This window comes from Triturus cristatus, chromosome 7 (assembly GCF_964204655.1).
Source record: "Triturus cristatus chromosome 7, aTriCri1.1, whole genome shotgun sequence".
Taxonomy (NCBI): domain Eukaryota; kingdom Metazoa; phylum Chordata; class Amphibia; order Caudata; family Salamandridae; genus Triturus; species Triturus cristatus.
Genome location: NC_140590.1, coordinates 170,562,100 through 170,581,232, shown reverse-complemented (window position 1 = coordinate 170,581,232; position 19,133 = coordinate 170,562,100). Strand labels below are relative to the sequence as shown.

Genomic DNA, 19,133 nt, shown 5'->3' with positions numbered 1-19,133 from the left:
CTTTTATGGAGGAAACTAAATCTACCCTTGAGGAGACCAAATCTACTCTTCAGCTACTTTCCGACAAATGGTCGAGTATTGATAGTCGTGTTACACATTTAGAGCAACATGTTGACACTCTTGCTTCTTCAGTTGCCAAGGTTGATCCATTGTGTGCTCAGGTGACTGCGCTCCACAAACAAATTGAGAATTTGGAAAATAGAGGTAGGAGAAATAACCTCCGTATCTATGGCCTGGCGGAAAACTCAGAGGGATCTGATGCCTTAGCGTTTTTCAAGTCCTTTCTACCGAAAATTCTTCAATTACCAGACACTACTAGTCTGAACATCCAAAGAGCTCACCGGTTAGGTCCTCCTCCAACTAGCTTTTCATCCACTCATCCTAAGAGGCCTCGAGGTGTTATACTTTATTTTTTGGAATATACTGATCTACTCACCGTTTTGTCTGCTGCCAGGGCACTTCCTCGACTCACATGGTCTGGTAGTCGGCTTTTCTTTTCACAGGATTATGCAAAATCGACTGCTGATCGGCGTAAGGACTTCCTTTCACTCCGTCCACAGCTTCGATCTATGGGAGCGAGATATGGGCTTTTCCATCCTTGCCTATTCAAGGTGACTTTCGATAACAAGACTATCACCTATGATGATCCGCTGAAATTGAAGAGCTTTCTGTACTCTCATGGCGCTACCAGCATGGACACTGCTGCATCGTCTGGTTCTTAATATTTTGCTACAATTACTTGTATTGTGTTCACAATTATTCGCTTTGTTCTTGATTGATTTGTTATGGCTGTTCTGTTTATAAGATCCTCTCAGTTTGTTGTTTGTGCTCGGTTAATTGTGTATGTGCTTCACACCTAATGCTCTGCCTTTTCTTCCCCCCATTATTACAGATTTCCTTCTTCAAACCATCATTTGCCTTCATGTACCCGGAGTTCGTTGCGGTTGTCTTCCCTCCCTGCCTTCCCTTGGGAGCTTAAAGCTCGTCATTGTTCTATGTGGCCTTCACCCTCCTCCCCTTTTGTCAGTCTTCGACAATATGTAAGTTTTTTACCCTTCCTTTTATGTTATATTGTTGTTCTCTTTTTTATTTTTATTTCCTCTTTATGCTCGCTAGTTCCTTCTTTCCTTTTGATCTTGATCACATTTTTCCATCTCTCTTCATTCCTGATCTTTTTCATCCTGCATTTCTGTGTCCTAACCTTTCCTTTATTTCCTTACATTGTTACTGGTTTTCACTTCTATGTTTTTCATGACATTATTCTCCTTCATCTTTGTTGTCTCCTATTATTTCATATGAATGCTTCTCATACTATTTTCTTGGCTTATCTCTCCACTTTCTCCTTTTTTGATATGTTGATATACTCTTCTTTTAACATTGTTTCATGCCTTTAAAAATATTTTCTTGGAATGTTAGAGGTTTGCATTCACCAATTAAAAGACAGAGGGTGTTATCTCATTTGGCCACACTTAATGCAGATATTGCTTGTTTACAGGAATCACACTTGTCAGCAGTAGAATCTGCCAAACTGAAAAGGAGTTGGGTGGGTGAAGTGTATTTTTCTCCAGGTGATGGTAAACGAAATGGCGTTTTGATATTGTTTAAAAAAACTCTCCTAATCCAATCTGTAACGCATTTCGCTGATACCTTAGGTAGATGGGTGTTAGTTAACTTTACACTTGACAATGTTCCCTTGTCTATTTTAAATGTGTACGCCCCTACTTGTGGAGATCCTTCCTTTTGGTCCTCCTTAGCTCCGTTAATTACTCAACATTATGTTGATAATTTTGTTCTAGTAGGGGACTGTAATGAAGTGTTTGACCCCTTCTTGGATCGCCACTCATCTAGCACCTACATTCCTCACAAATCACAAAAAGCTTTTACTCACCTTATCGCACAATTCAAGCTTACTGATGCCTGGAGGCTTTGCAACCCCACTTCCAGAGAATACTCTTTCTTCTCACCCCCTCATCACACTCAATCTCGACTAGATTATTTTTTTCCTCTCACGTCACCTTACTCAATCCCTCATTTCTTCTGATATTGGCTCTATTCTCATATCAGATCATGCCCCAGTTTCCATTACATTAGATGGGTTGCAAAATCCTAGTTCCTTTAAAAAATGGCGTTTCAATAATGCTCTTCTTCTTGATGCAGAATTTAAATCTTCCTTTACGTCCTTTTTTCATGAATATTTTTTTTTAATCATACAGATGAGGTTCCATTCCCTGTAGTCTGGGATGCCTTTAAGGCGTCGGCTAGGGACTTTATCATCACTTATGTTTCTCGTAAACGAAAGAAAGCCCAGGAAGATACTACTGCTCTACTATCTAAAATTAAGCATTTAGAGCACTTATATTTTACTTCTAACTCAAAAAATTGCCTAGACGATCTTGTTTCTGCCAAACTCCAATTTAACAAAGACTCTACATTCAATGCCTCTAATTTTCTCTTAAAATCTAGCGCCAAATTCTATGGTGGGCAAAATAAGGCTGGTAAGCTATTGGCTAATTATCTAAAGGTCAAACATAACAAAGTTAACATTGAATCTGTTTACGGTCAAGATGGTTTGCTGAAGCATAAAAATGAGGACATCTTACAGGAATTTCTGCTTTTTTACAAAACATTATATACTTCTGAAGCTTCTTCGTCTGAACAATCCATTTCCCACTTTTTGTCTACTATAGCATACCCTTTTGATACCCCCCCGGACCTTTCTTCTTTAGAATCTGATCTTACTCATAGAGATCTTCTTCACGCCCTTCATACTCTCAAACAGGGTAAAGCGCCGGGGCCGGACGGATTTACTGTTGAATTCTTTTCCTTTTTCTCAGACTTGCTAATTCCCAAATTGCATCTGCTTCTCTCCACTTTTCTACAAACTGGTTCGGCTTCTGTCTCATTCTCCGATGCTCTTATTTGTATTATTCCGAAGCCAGGTAAGGATTTACAGCATTGTAAAAACTACCGCCCTATCTCTCTGGTAAACATTGACTACAAAATTTTCTCTAAGGTATTGGCTCTCCGTTTGGAATCTTCCCTACCCGAACTCTTAGGGAAAGAACAATCTGGCTTTGTCAAGGGTAGATTGTTGTCGGACAACACCAGATTATTTTTTGACGTTCTCTCTAAAACTTCACATTGCCCTCACTCCCTTGCAGCTATAGCTTTGGATGCGGAAAAAGCTTTTGATCGAGTAGAGTGGCCTTATCTTTTTGCTACTCTTAAGTGGTTTGGTTTTGGACCAAGGATATCTTCCCTGATTTCCCTTCTTTATTCTCGTCCTAGAGCTGCTATTTCGGCAAATGGAGGCTTGTCCTCTTATTTTACGTTGGGTAGGGGGGTTCGGCAAGGATGCCCACTCTCTCCATTTTTGTTTAATCTTGCCCTAGAACCTTTTCTTTTACGAATTCGTCAAAATAAAGATATTCATGGTTTTACTTTTAATGACTCCAACATTAAAATGGCAGCTTATGCTGATGATGTTTTGTTGTTTATGTCTCAGCCAGTCACCTCCGTCCCAACATTTCTTGACGAAGTTCACTCCTTTGCTCTAGTTTCGGGTTATAAGCTAAATAAAGATAAATGCGAGATCTTGCCACTTACTAAACAAACTTTCAAAGATGATTTTTCTCCTTCAGGTTTTACTTGGAACCCTAATTCTATTAAATATTTAGGCCTCCTTTTTCATTCCTCTCTTTCAGGTACAATTACTAAGTCTTTGGAGGACTGCATACATAAATTAACTACTCTTACTAGTAAATGGCACCCTCTCTATTTATCGTGGTGGGGACGGTTGGATACCATTAAAATGATGCTTTCTCCAATTGTTTTATTCACAATCTCTAATATCCCACTTCCTATTCCCTTGAAATATTTCAAAAAGATAAACTCTATTCTCTCTTCCTTTTTATGGGGTCATAAAAAATCGCGTATGTCTTTAGCTAAGCTGATGCGTCCTAAAAGGGAGGGAGGGGTACATTTTCCTAACTTTCCCTTATTTCATAAATCTTTCCTGTTGCATCAAGTTTCTCATTGGCTTGAGGACATCTCACCAACATCTCCTCTCTGGTTAACCCTGGAGCAATCTTTCATATTTCCTTTTTCCTTCAAAGAGTATCTTATGTTCTCTCGCAGACCTCAATCCATCTCTACCCCTATTCTTAAGCACACTTCCAAAATATTTCCTTGCTTACCCAGCTCGTCCTTTTTTGATCAACCTATTTGGCATAATACATCCATTTTAATTAACAATAAGCCAATCTTTTGGAAATCTTGGCGATCCCGGGGTCTTATTTGGGTGAGGCAATTATTTCATCATACTCGAATTATCCCCTTTGACTTAGCTGCAAATTCTTTTAATCTTCCTCTTGCTTTCCATACCAAATATTCAGTCTTGACTCGCACCTTGCAGCAAGCCTATGAAGCACATCTTGCTGCATCACCCTCATTAACCCTCACATCTTCTGCTACACCTTCCTTGCACTCTTTGCTTCTTACGCACTCTAAAGCTTCCAAAATCTACACCTCTTTCCACATTTTGCCGCATCCTCGTGTCAAAACCAACACAGAAGAATGCTGGGAACAGGATTTTGAAACTTCATGGTCTGTAATATTATGGGACAAAATGTGGTTAAAAATTCGTAAGTCCTCTAGGGCGGCCAATACAACCCAAACACTATTTTTTATTTACAATCGTTTATTGTTCTCACCTCTCACCCTCAGCAGCCACTTCCCAGATACCTCAGATAAGTGTTTGTCTTGTTCCCTACCGCATGCAGACCTTTTTCATATGCTTTTTGGTTGCCACCTTGTCCTTAAATTTTGGAGGCAGGTCTGGCTTCAAATTACCAAGATTTTTACTTCCACTCACCCTTTCTCCTTATCTCACATTTTCTTAGGGAGTTTATCTCCCATCTGGGAACATTACACCAGTAATATTAGAATAATTGATTTACTAATAGCTGTGGCATTTCAACAAATCACCAAAAACTGGAAGGATTTTACCAAATTATCTTACAAAGCATGGTGGTATGCTGTTTGCTACAATCATAGACTGGACACTACTTTTGTTTATCCCTTAACCTTAGCTGTTAAACGAAGAGAATTATGGAACCCAGTTACAGTATTTTTTGACGTAAATGCCCGTACCTCTCTGTCTTTACTCCCGCACCAGCAAGAAGTTTCTAAACCTCCATGAATTCATGTTCTTCTTAATAAGGTACTTCTTTTATGTTCTTATTTTCTTCAACTTTGCTATTGATTATATTGTATTTTTCATATTCCGTTTTAAATTATTTACCTCATACTAACTGCCAGTTTTTGCTTATATTTTTTCTTATTCTGTGCTATTTTATTGTATAACTTATATTATGATATTGTCATTACTTAACTAGCTATTTTTCCTGTATTCAACTGTTTTTCTTTTTTTTTCGTTTTTGTTTTTCCTATTTTTCTCTTTGTATTATGTAATATTTGAACATCTCTTATTTCAATAAACATGTTTGAAACTTAAGAATATCGACTACCAGAATATTGAACTGAAGGTAAGAAATATCGATGTTGCAAATATCGAAGTTAGTAATATCGATAGTAAAATTATCGATGTTAATAATATCGATATTTATATTAGTTTTATGTATTTTAGTATATATTTTATATGTATGTGTTCTATATTTTTTGTTAAGTATTGTACTTTTTTTAAATATATGTATACATTTTTTAGAAATTAGTAAGTATTTTGAAAAGTAAATTATGCGTTTTAGTACCGGAGCAGGTTGTGGGTTTAAAAAGGAATAGGGTGGTAAGTAATTTATTTATAGTAAATTAAATAATAAGTTTTAGGAACTATTAATTATTTTTAATTAAATTTTGTGTTTTAGATCTGTAGCCGGTTGTGGGTTTATAGGGGAATAGGGTGGGAATTAATTAAATTTTAATTAAGTAACTATACATTTTTAAATTATTGGTATTAATAATTAATTTATTTTTAATTAATTATTAGTTGATAATTAATTCTTATTAATTGTTTATTATATTAATTGTATTAATTTATTATTAGAGTGGGTTGTGGGTTTATAGGGTAATAGGGTGGGAAGTAATTTAATAGTAATTACATTTTTTTTTTTATGGGTATTGATAATTAATTTTTTTGTTAATTAATTATCAATTGATTATTAATTTTTATTAAATATAATTATTGGTATTGATAATACATTTTTTGTTAATTAATTATTAATTGCTAATTAATTTGTATTGATTGATTAATTGAAAATTTAAATAATTGTGTGAAATGTTATGTGCCATGCCATGCTTGGTTAAGCCATGCTTAACCAAGCATATGCATGGTTAAGGCAGATAGCGGTCTAGTGTTCCGATGGGCGGAGAGAAGAAGAAGCGTGGCTCAGCCCATGTTGTAAAGGTAATTTCCCAATTACTATGCTTAGCATTCACTTAGTATGTCTATGCCTGCAGAACCATCAAGGAGCTACAACATTAAAGAGACCAAAAACATTTTCACTGGCACTGTTGAATACATTTGCATGAACTCAGGCAAGCTTTTAGCTAGTTAAGCCTGTTGCATGATTTTCCGCTTTCATACAGATTTGAAAAGGGTGTGGAGGTGGGGAATAATTTGATTTGGTAATATCTTTTTCACCATTTTATAGATCTACTTGACATTCTTTTTTCTCTTGATATTTCTATTTTCATGGAAATCTGTTAAGGTATAGGAGACAGGGGTTCATAAATGTGTTCAATAACTTATAATTTTGCTGCTGTTCAATGAATTTAAAGGACTAGCCAGTTGAGACAAACCCACTAAAAAGAACATAAGGATAGAGTTTACCTTTGTTGACACATCCTCTGACACCATCTTGGATAATGCACTGCTCATCAATGGTGCAGCTGAAACTAGCACAGGACAGGCCACCAACAGCACTGCAAGTGCAGACCTCCGTACAGTCACTGGACACAACCTTTTCACCAGGCTGTAAAATGGTTGAGCACAAACATTACAATGCTGTAGTTTTTTCACAAGAACAGTCACTCTAACAAACATCTCCTTTTAAAAAAAATAATGGCAATAGTTATTTGTATAGAGCACAATTACCCGTTTGTTGGATCTGTATACTGTTAAGAAGCAGCAGATACAGTCTGTAATTATGAGAAAATACTCAACTATAAGTATTGAAGAGAAAGGTTTAATTAGGAGAGGAATAAGATATCATGAAAAATGCATAGGGAGTATATTAAAAAAAATGTTATGGCAGAAACCAATTGACAGGTTCTCCAAATTATAGACTTGCCACATTTGGGAAGGTTTAATTGAAAATGATAAGTAATCCTTCTTTTTGATTAAATATCTACTCATTGGCCCTGAAAGTTTTGAGTTATTTTGAGGTGAACCTATCCAAAGAGCCTGAGGGGGCTATTAGGATGGCCGGTAGGGCGGTGGCGATCAGCATGCCAAAACACCACACTGGATAGGCCTTTTACCCCCACCACATTAGCATGGCGAGGGGTTACGCGGCGGATGAAAGTCCGTCCGCCGCTTTTCCGCCGGTAGACAATTGTAACGAATGCCTACCGGCGGAAAATGTCTGCAATATGGTGGCGGTGCCTTGCAGGCACCGCCATCCATATAAGTGTCTGGCAATTTCAATGCCTTTCCATGGCATGCAGACTTCTCTTTTGGGGGCCTGTTGCGTTCCCCTAGGGGGGTTGGGGGACTGCACTTGGGGGTAGCCATGGAACCCCCCCAACATTGGCATTGTGGCGAGTGCTGCTTACAGCACTGCCCAACACAATGCAATATATGCCAATGCCACCACCACCATGGCGGTGGCATCCTAATTGCTGGTGCGGGACTGCCGCACCACTGGCGGCCGGTCCCAGCACCACTAGGGTGGAGGGCGGACTGAAGTCCGCCTGCCATCCTAATGGACCCCTAAGTATTTGAAGAATAGTTAGTCATGAAACATAACTTTTTATTCTTCCGTTCCCCTTCATTCTGACCTCCATTTTTAGGTCTGGCTTGACAGTGCAGCTTTAAAAAACAATGGGATGCATTTCAGAAAAATTTAACATTTCTATATCATTTTTTAGGAGTAAGCTGTGGTCCGTGGGACCACTGCCTGCTCTGAAAAAACGTTCCCACATGCATACACAAAGGGAAAGTTGTCTCCTGGGGACCCCTTTTTGTTTGCAAATGATTTACCATCTACTTGAAGTAAGTGGTAAAATGTGAATGTTTTGTGTCCGTATTTGCGTGCTAAACATTTGTACATAGCACTGCAACTCACTATTAGGAGGAGACACCCATAACACGCCCCTTCCTAATAACGAATCGTAACCTTATACGATTAACAAAAGAGAACTTTCGGAGTCATGCTCAGAGATGGGCTTAAATTTCATTTACATGTTTGTTCTCCTGAATACCGGATTTTATTGGGCCGCATTTGTGTACTTCCACTGAAAATACAGATGGTATTGCACTTTTTGGCTTATGGCAAAGTTTATACACAATACAGAAGGACTGATATGGGTATGGGGGCAAATCGACCATCATAGCTATAGGCCTGACCTGTTTATTATGAAATTTTATGCTAAAGGCACTTGACCTGACATACTCATTTTACATTTGAAAGGCATTTAAAAGTGGATTGTAATTACTCTAAGCTAACTCCTACAGATAGGTATTGATTGTTACATTGGATCTCCCATATTTCCGTAGGTAATAACATGTGTATTTGTAATGGGCACGTTATCCTAAGGTTATCTTGGCACTGAATACACAAGGTTTATTGTTATCCAGCGGTACTCATTTTATGGACCTCTGAAGGATGAAAGACTGAGTGGACCCACCAATATTTGAAGCTGTGACCATGAGGTTCAACACAGGCATCTACAGTAGACGCATTAGTCCACTAGGCCAGCACACCCGGTGGTTGGTTAGCCAGTGTAATTAACCATAGTATTAACGGGCGAAACATATATATGTATTTATGTATATATGAATATATATATATATATATATATATATATATATGTAGGTGTGTGTACATATATATATCTATATATATAGAAAGACACTGATTCTCTGTACCTCCAAATAAATGGCGAACAGAGATGCGAACCCAGCGAAGTGAGGTCAAAGGGATGTTTATTGCAGAACCTCGAACCTGATGCGTTTCGGGCCTCAAGAGCCCTTGCTCACAAGTCAAATTGGAACACATACGTCACCATTTTTAAATGCATTTCAATGATTGAAGTGTCAACAAAACGTGATGTATAGACATAGAAAAAATACTTCTAATGACTAATACTCAGGTAAGTTAAGTCTGTTTTTCCAGAAACCACTGACGATACTTTGTGAAATATAGTCAAAACATTCAAATCTCAATAATAACTGCTTAAATGCAAATAAATTGTAATGTTGACTTGTTGCAGTGTCTAAACAAAGCCAATAATCAAATATATATTGGTTACATTCTAAAAGCATATAAATATTCTAAAAAATAGAATAAAATGTGTGCAAATTAATCAAGCAGAATTCATGGTAAATATTTGCAAAATTCATTTAGACAAATGCATTTTCAATATTTGTGCAAGCATGCCTCTTCCTGCTTATTTAAACTGGACTAATTTTTCATAACAGCTTAAATGCTGTGTAATTCCACAAAAGGAATCCAGAGTTAACATAGACAGTTTTCACAGTATATCAAACCTGAGTATGAGTGCCAAATAACAGATCCTAAATGGATCCCCATAAAGTGCTTGTGCAATAAAATATATGTGAATATGTTAGCGGTTAAAAACATCTAAGTAAAGGAAGGTTAAAAACCCTTAGTAAACAAAAATGAAACCAGGGCTTAAAACCTACCATAACCAACAGATGCCCTTAAAAGAACAGTAATCACTCCTGAGAATCTTACACAAACCTTACACATGATGGGATAGCAATTAGATTTAAGGAACAGATATATATAATACGATTTAGAGAAAGTGGTACATCTTGTCTGTATTATTAAGGCCATTTGGGGTTTTGCTATCTAATATCATTCTGGATTCCAATTGTCTCAAACTTTTTTCTCTGTTCCCCCCTCGACGGGGTTTGGGAACAGCTGCCACGACAAAATATTTTAAACAACTCAGATCATTATTGTGAATAGCCTTAAAATGTCTAGCCACAGGATATGAGGAATCATTATTCACAATGGCTCGTAAATGCTGCAAAATTCTGACGTGCACCTGAAGCTTGGTGCTACCCATATATCTAAGACCGCAGGTGCACGCCAGAACATATACCACAAATTCCGTTTTACAGTTGAAGCTACCCTGAATTTTGACCAAATCTGGACTGAAAGGAGTAGAATATGCCACAGTATTCGCTCCGAACCTGCACGCTCTACAGGTGGAACATTTGCTAAACCCCTGCTTTGGTTGTAACCATTGTTTAGCAGTAGCAAGTTCAGGAAAAGGTTTAACAATCTGAGTAGTCATGGAAGGTCCCTTCCTATGTCTAATCGTGGGTTGAGATGGTAGGATAGGAGCCAAAACCCATCTGTCATAATGATAGGCCAATTGCGCTTGACAATAGATCTAATTTGTCTTTCCTGTCTATTGTACGCAGTGATGAGTCTAGGAGTGCTGTTGGTGGTATCATTTGGTTCCAATAGGTTGTTAGTAGGTAGAAGTGTTGTCCTAGATTTGGAATCCACTTTGAAAATAGCCTCATCATGTATTGATTCTTTGTATCCCCTAGTTCTGAGTCTTTCTAACGCCTCTTGTTCACAGACTTCATAATCCTCTACTGTGCTGCAAATACGTTTGAGGCGTGTTAACTCACCCAGGGGTATACTCTTAATGGTGTGGTGGGGATGCGCACTGCTGGCGTGTAAAATAGTATTCCCAGCTGTAACCTTCCTGTGGACGGAGGTGGCCAGCTGGTTATTTTTGACATAAATTCTAACATCTAAAAAATCCACTTGTTGTGTGCTTAGATAGGAAGTGAATTTGAGATTGTTGGTGTTGATGTTAGTCTTGTCAATAAAGTTACTCTCACTTTGCATATCCCCTCTCCAAATAATAAGCACATCATCAATGTACCGCCACCATTGAACTACATGGGTGCGGTATTCCTCCTGAAACGTGCATTTGAGGACCTGCTCCTCCCACCAGCCAACATGTAAACATGCATAGCTGGGGGAAAAGCAGGCCCCCATCGCTACGCCTCTTTTGTGCAAAAAAACTTCATTGCCAAACATAAAAAGTTATTAAAAAGGCACCAAGTTACTAGATCCAATAGCATTTTGTTGTGATTATACATGTCCAACGGTATAGTGCCTAAAAAGTGAGCCAAGGCATTTAAACTTGTTCTATGTTCGATGCTAATATATAGAGATTCTATATCTAACGTTATGAGCAGCAAATCTTCTGCCCATTGTATGTTAGTCAGTTTGTTCAATAAATCTCCGGTGTCTTTTATATACGTCGGGAGTGCCTTGACCAAATCCTGTAAAAAAAAGTCCACATATTGTGTGATGTGTTCACCCATGCTGCCAATAGCTGCTATTATTGGTCTTCCTGGCACCGGGATGATTAATTTATGTATTTTAGGAATTAAATATAGCCTTGGTAAAATTGGGTGCTCGACATATAAAAATTTATATTCTTCAGATGATATGCACCCATCTCTTTTCCATTGTAGCAGCTTACTTTTCAAACAGTTCTTGGCTACATTGTATATTTTATGATCTACTTTCTCGTAGCAAGATCGGTCATCAAGATGTCTTCGGGCTTCGGCTTTGTAATCCTTTTGGGGCAAGATTACAACAATGCCCCCTTTATCTGATTTAGTAACAATGATTTCATGATTAGTCCCAAGTTTTTTCATAAGTTGGAAATATTTCAATTCTTGATTACTCCTGTGACATTTTTTATGTTTACTTTGATAATGCAATTTCTTGATGTCCTCAATAACAACCTCATGGAAAATGTCAATGGCATCTTTGGGCATCATGGGGATAAACCGTGATTTGGGTTTGAAAGGACTTATACCTGCTCCGCTTTGTTTGATTTCAGCAGCAGCTAATCGATCCTGTGTGTTGAATAAATCACCATCCTCCTGTGTTTCGGTGGACCTGTTTTCAAACAGATGATGTAAAGTTAGGAGAGCTGGAACATCTTTGGCTTGTAGTTCCATATCCCCTCTATTGATGTTTAATTCTGTTTGTGTGTCCTTCAAACCCTCCTTAATGGCAAAAAATTTTTTTAGTTTAAGCTTACGTATAAAGCAAAATATGTCAATCCTCGTGCGAGTATAATTGAAGTCACTGACCGGGCAAAATGAGAGTCCTAGCGCTAGTAGTTGCTTTTCTGCTTTTGTGAGAGTTATGGTGGACAGATTGATGATGGTATTGTCATCCACGTTTATTTTCTGCGCCAATAGGTTTTTTTCGGCATTTTTGTGTTTATCGTTTTTCCGCCTTTCCCTCCTTCGTGTGTAGTTTCTTTTTCTTCTTCTCTCCTCATTGGTTGTCTCGGTCTTAGCGTTTGACGCCGGTCCAATGCTAAAAAATCCACCTCCTCTCCTAGATCCAGCACCCTGTTATGCGCTTCATCATCCACATTACTTCCTCTTTCGGATGAGTTCTCCCTTGTTAGTAAATCCGTATCCGATATTGCTGTTGGTTCATTAATTTCGAGGTTGGAACTGGTGCTAGAGCTTTGTTCTTGCAACTTATTTTCTTTGTTACTGATCTTATTGCGCTTTGCTGTTTCATATTTCCGGGCAAACGTATATATGCGACCTTGCTCGTAATCCGCTTTATCTCTGGCGAATTTAAAGGCTTTGCGCGCCTTTATTTTTTCTTCTTGTTTTTGTAATCGCTCTTTTATTTCTGCCCGTGTTTTGAAAATAAAATCATTGGGTTCTCTTTTGCTTAGGCTCTCATTGATCTGCTCGATCTCCCCATAAGTGCTTCTCTGTCAATATCCGCATATTTTACCAATATTTTTACCAAATTGGTTGATGCCTGTAAGTTACTTTCGCCCAACTCCCTTAACATATTCGGATTAGGACATTTGTAACTTGGTGCCAAAAGAATTGTTAGACCCCTAGGGACTCTTCCTGCTTCAATGTATTTTGACAGGGATTTTTGTTCCCGCCACTTCGTAATTTTTGCTTTCATACATTTTTCCAATCTCTTTAACAGGGTCTTCATATCCCCTTCTTTTACTGTATTACTATCAGCAGATGTACGGGTAGTGCTGTTCATCTTAGGTGCTCTGCTGAACAGCTCTTCTGCCGCCGCTTCTCTCTCACGCACGGTTTCCGCTGACATGTCGGGGTTCTATTGAATAGTAACAATCTATGTCACTGTGTGTTACCGATTCCGTAACCACTGACACGCCTCCTTCTCCTCCCCGGGTTTAGGGCAGTGCAGTGGTGTTCGGGCACTGTAGGGGGTCGTGCAGGGGGTGGTGTTTCAGGGTTTAGGGCAGTGCAGTAGTGTTCGGACAGTATAGGGGTCTTGCAGGAGCTGGTGTTTCAGGGTTTAGGGCAGTGGTGTTTGGGCAGTGTAGGGGGTCTTGCTAGGGCTGGTGTTTCAGGGTTTAGGGCAGTGCAGTGGTGTTCGGGCAGTGTAGGGGGTCGTGCTGGGGCTGGTGTTTCAGGGTTTAGGGCAGTGCAGTGGTGTTCGGGCAGTGTAGGGGTCGTGCTGAGGCTAGTGTTTCAGGGTTTAGGGCAGTGCAGTGGTAATCGGGCAGTGTAGGGGGTCTTGCTGGGGGTGGTGTTTCAGGGTTTTGGGCAGGGCAGTGGTATTCGGGCAGTGCAGGGGTCTTGCTGGGGGTGGTGTTTCAGGGTTTACGGCAGTGCATCGGTGTTCAGGCAGTGTAGGGGGTCTTGCTGATGGTGGTGTTTCAGGGTTTAGGGCATTGGGGTTCGGACAGTGAAGGGGGTCCTGCTGGGGGTGATGTTTCAGGGTTTAGGGCAAGTGCAGTGGTGTTCGGGCAGTGTAGGGGGTCTTGCTGGGGGTGGTGTTTCAGTGTTTAGGGCAGTGCAGTGGTGTTCAGGCAGTGTAGAGGGTCATGCTGGGGGTGGGGTTTCAGGGTTTAGGGCAGTGCAGTGGTGTTCGGGCAGTATAGGGGGTCGTGCAGGGGCTGGTGTTTCAGGGTTTAGGCCAGTGCAGTGGTGTTCGGGAAGTGTAGGGGGTCGTGCAGGGCTGGTGTTTCAGGGTTTTGGGCAGTGCAGTGGTGTTCGGGCAGTGTAGGGGGTCTTGCTGGGGGTGGTGTTTCAGGGTTTACGGCAGTGCATCGGTGTTCGGGCAGTGTAGGGGGTCTTGCTGGTGGTGGTGTTTCAGGGTTTAGGGCATTGGGGTTCGGACAGTGAAGGGGGTCCTGCTGGGGGTGATGTTTCAGGATTTAGGGCAAGTGCAGTGGTGTTCGGGCAGTGTAGGGGGTCTTGCTGGGGGTGGTGTTTCAGTGTTTAGGGCAATGCAGTGGTGTTCAGGCAGTGTAGAGGGTCGTGCTGGGGGTGGGGTTTCAGGGTTTAGGGCAGTGTAGTGGTGTTCGGGCAGTATAGGGGGTCGTGCTGGGGCTGGTGTTTCAGGGTTTAGGGCAGTGCAGTGGTGTTCGGGCAGTGTAGGGGGTCGTGCAGGGCTGGTGTTTCAGGGTTTTGGGCAGTGCAGTGGTGTTCGGTCAGTGTATGGGGTCTTGCGGGGGGTGGTGTTTCAGGATTTAAGGCAGAGCAGTGGTGTTCGGGCTGTGGGGGGGGATGTGCTGTGGGTGGTGTTTCAGGGTTTGGGGCAGAGCACTGGTGTTTGGGCAGTGTAGGGGTCGTGCTGGGTGTAGTGTTTCAGGGTTTAGGGCAGAGCAGTGGTGTTCGGGCAGTGTAGGGGGTCGTGCTGGGGGTAGTGTTTCAGGGTTTAGGGCAAAGCAGTGGGGTTCGGGCAGAGTAGGGGGTCGTGCTGGGGGTGATGTTTAGGGTTTAGAGCAGTGTAGTGGTGTTCGGGTAGTGTAGGGGGTCGTGCGGGTTGGTGTTTCAGGGTTGTGGGCAGAGCAGTGGTGTTCGGGCTGTGTAGGGGGACGTGCTGTGGATGGTGTTTCAGGGTTTGGGGCAGAGCAGTGGTGTTCAGGCAGTGTAGGGGGTCTTGCTGGGGGTGATGTTTCAGGGTTTAGGGCAGTGCAGTGGTGTTCGGGCAGTGTAGGGGGTCTTGCTGGGGGTAGTGTTTCAAGGTTTTGGGCAAAGCAGTGGTGTTCGGGCAGAGTAGGGGGTCGTGCTGGGGGTGATGTTTAGGGTTTAGAGCAGTGTAGTGGTGTTCGGGTAGTGTAGGGGGTCGTGTGGGGTGGTGTTTCAGGGTTTTGGGTAGAGCAGTGGTGTTCGGGCAGTGTAGGGGGACGTGCTGTGGATGGTGTTTCAGGGTTTGGGGCAGAGCAGTGGTGTTCAGGCAGTGTTGGGGTTCATACTGGGGGTAATATTTCAGGGTTTAGGGCAGTGCAGTGGTGTTCGGGTCGTGTAGGGGGTCGTACTGGGGTTGTGTTTTAGGGTTTAAGGCATTGCAGTGGTGTTCGTTCAGTGTAGGGGGTCGTGCTGGAGTAGTGTTTTATGGTTTAGGGCAGTTCAGTGATGTTTGTGTAGTGGGCAGCGCATATGTTGCGTCGCTAGGTGAGACCTAAAAAGCATTGCACCAAGATGGCTTCCAACTCTTCCTGGATTGAAGTTTTGGCAGCCAATTAGAGCCAAGCTCGTGCTTGTGTAGTTAGGTCCCGCCGAGATATATAAAGATTTTTTTCCTTTTATATCTCGAAAACTACTAAATGGATTTACACCATTTAAAAAAAAGGGCGCTTTCTGAACCAAGCACTACCTGCTTGCCAAATTTGGTGTAATTCCGTTCAGCAGTTTTGGCTGTACCCGTGTCTAAATTTTCCTATGGGAAATTGATTTTTTGACCACTATTTTTTTAATTTCTCACAAACTACTGAACGGATTTACACCATTTAAAAAAAAAGAGCGCTTTCTGAACCAAGGGCTTCCTTTTTGCCAAATTTGGTGTAATTCCGTTCAGCAGCTCGGGCTGTAGCCCTGTCTAAACTTTCCTATAGGAAATAACATGGGGAAAATGCGTTTTAGGAGCCCCCTTTTTTCTTGGCCCCCGCTTGACAAATCACCCAAAACTTTTAGGATAGGAGCTGACCAGAGCGCCCCACTAGTTTTGAAAATTTCGCAAAGATTCGTCATCCGGCGCCAAAGTTATTGGGAAAAGAAAAAATGCTTTTCCAATGGAAACTAGCGTAGTGTAGCGTAGGGACTACAAGTATCATGAAGCATAGCCATATAAGGACCCATTGGAGGGAGGTATAATTGCCTATTTAGAGACTGTTTCCCCATGCATCTGCACATAAACAGCCAGGACCTGTGATCAAGGAGCAGGGAAGCTCCGAAACCGAAACGCATTGGGTGAGGCGGAGGAAATATCCTGCTATTTCTTGTTGGTTGCTAATAAAGATTTTGCTGTGAAGCTGTGCTTGCCGTCATGTGCGTCTCTGCTTTTGGGCAACTCTTGGATGATATATATATGTAATATATATATATATATATATATATATATACATATATATATATATATATATATATATATATATATATATATATATATATGTATCGCTACAGAAGGCTTCGGACATAACAGCATAACAGGAGGGTTGTTTTGGTCCAAGGGAACAGACACTGGGTCCTGGTAGCCCTTCCCGTCATTCAAACAGGTGGATGCTGGATCCTGCAGTCCTGGATATCCACCAATGGGGAGGCAGCACTCGCTATTTAAAACAGGACTGTTGCTGGCACCAGTGCAGTATGTTGTTAGCATCTTAAGAAGGTATTCACCGAAACGCGTCATGCTAATTACAGAATAAACTCACCTGTTTATGAGCCATTGGGTTACCTGTCGTATCTAGAAGGAGGTGACGTGTGTTGGATGTTTGTTGCACGGCCACTGCGCAAGTAAGGGGACCCGCCCTAACGAGACAAGCACATCAGTGGCAACAAGGAGGTGAAATTCGAGGTATTAATTTGTGTTTGTAATGCTGCGGCCAAGGGAGGGCGATTTTTCGGCCTGAATTGGACTGTGACTTCACGGTGGAGCGCGTAGCATTGTCGTGCTGCTCCCCGGATTCACCCGCAATGGAGACTGCAGAAGGCTTCGGACATAACAGGAGGGTTGTTTTGGGTCAAGGGAACAGACACTCGGTCCTGGTAGCCCTTTCCGTCATCCACCCAGATGGATGCTGGATCCTGCAGTTCTGGAATATCCACCAATGGGGAGGCAGCACTCGCTATTTAAACAGGACTGTTGCTGGCACCAGTGCAGTATGTTGTTACATCTGAAGAAGGTATTCAACGAAACGCGTCATGCTAATTACAGAATAAACTCACCTGTTTATGAGCCATTGGGTCCCCTGTCATATCTTGAGGGAGGCGACGTGTGTTGGATGTTTGTTTCCCGGCCACTGCACAAGTAAGGGGACCCGCCCTAACGAGACAAGCACATCAGTGGCAACAGGGAGGTGAAATTCGAGGTATCGATTTGTGCTTGTAAAGCTGCGGCCACGGGAGGGCGATTTTTTCACCCTGAATTGGACTGTGACTTCACGGTGGAGAGCATAGCATTGTCATGCTGCTCCCCGGATTCACCCGCAACGGAAGCTGCAGAAGGCTTCGGACATAACAGGAGGGTTGTTTTGGTCCAGGGGAACAGACACTGGGTCCTGGTAGCCCTTTCTGTCCTCCACCCAGATGGATGCTGGATCCTTTAGTCCTGGAATATCCACCAATGTGGAGGCAACACTCGCTATTTAAAACAGGACTGTTGCTGGCACCAGTGAAGTATGTTGTTAGCATCTGAAGAAGGTATTTACCGAAACGCGTCATGCTGATTACAGATTAAACTCACCTGTGTATGAGCCACTGGGTCCCCTGTCGTATCTAGAAGGAGGGGACGTGTGTTGGATATATATATATATATATATATATATATATATAGAGAGAGAGAGAGAGAGAGAGAGAGAGAGAGAGAGAGAGAGAGAGAGAGAGAGAGTGAGAGAGAGTGAGAGAGAGGGAGAGAGGGAGAGAGAGAGAGAGAGAGAGATGGAAAGAAACAGAGAGAAAGATTTAGATAAGAATACAAAACCTCATTGTGTAGCATTGAAACTAAATGATATGCCTCATCGTTCCACCCCAAAGCTTCTCACTCTTTTCTCGCCTGTGGCTAATTAGGTATATACAGTAAAAATGAAACATACATTGTAGTATTTTCCATCCTTGAAGCAGCCACAGTTGTCCATGGAAACACATCCTTTGCCATCGAAGACGTATCCATCATCACATTCGCAGCCCTCCGTGCAAGATGTTGGGCATGGAACTGGATTTGTGATTCCGGCGCAAGATGTGGAGCAGATGTCTGCACATACAGCATAATGGCTGTTTGGTGGACAGCTGAGGGCTGGAGGGAGAAATAATGAAAACATATGATTCATGGGTATCTGGCAAGGCGAGGCAACAGAGTAGTGACATAGAGGTAAAAGACAAAATTACTCTTGTATGGGAACATCAACAACTTTTCTGCCAATTACTGATGTCCAGAGGAACTCCCTCCTCATCTGCAGCAGCAATAAAATACTGCAGAAATCTAGGAGTAAAATGTAACCCTGAACTTTCTTTCTGTCCATAAATTCTTTCAGTCACAGGTATCTGTATTTCAATGCTGAGCGCACTCAGAAAGTTTCTAGATCTGCCACTATCTTGAAAGTCAGTAACGCATGTTCTCATTACCTCATGGATTGACTTTGCAAACAGCCTCCACCTTGGTGTCCCAAATTATCCTATCATCCACCTACAGACGTACAGAATGCAGCAGCCTGAAAAGTGCTCACATGCACCTGAGAGCTCACTTCATGCAACTGCACTGGCTCACAGGGCACGCATAGATTGTTTTCACAGGGATTTCTCTGGGCTAAACCCGAAGTATATCACAGCTAGGTTTAAGTAATACATCACCAAAGATGCTTGAGATCCTCCAGTTAAACCTCCTCCAAATCCCCAGTTTCAAGGAGGTTAGAAGGGGTGGCATGTC

The 19,133-nt window shown here is 41.6% G+C and overlaps 1 protein-coding gene across 1 annotated transcript in view; it reads right to left on the bottom strand.

Moving 5' to 3' along the window:
• LOC146809142 (IgGFc-binding protein-like) overlaps positions 1-19,133 on the bottom strand; it is a 301,036-nt gene that overhangs the window by 174,432 nt on the left and 107,471 nt on the right. The window contains exons 9-10 of the mRNA XM_085614831.1: positions 18,304-18,503; positions 6,848-6,989 (exon numbers count right to left, since the gene is read on the bottom strand). Coding sequence (XP_085470957.1) covers positions 6,848-6,989; positions 18,304-18,503 — 342 coding nt within the window. The remainder of the gene's footprint in view (positions 1-6,847; positions 6,990-18,303; positions 18,504-19,133) is intronic.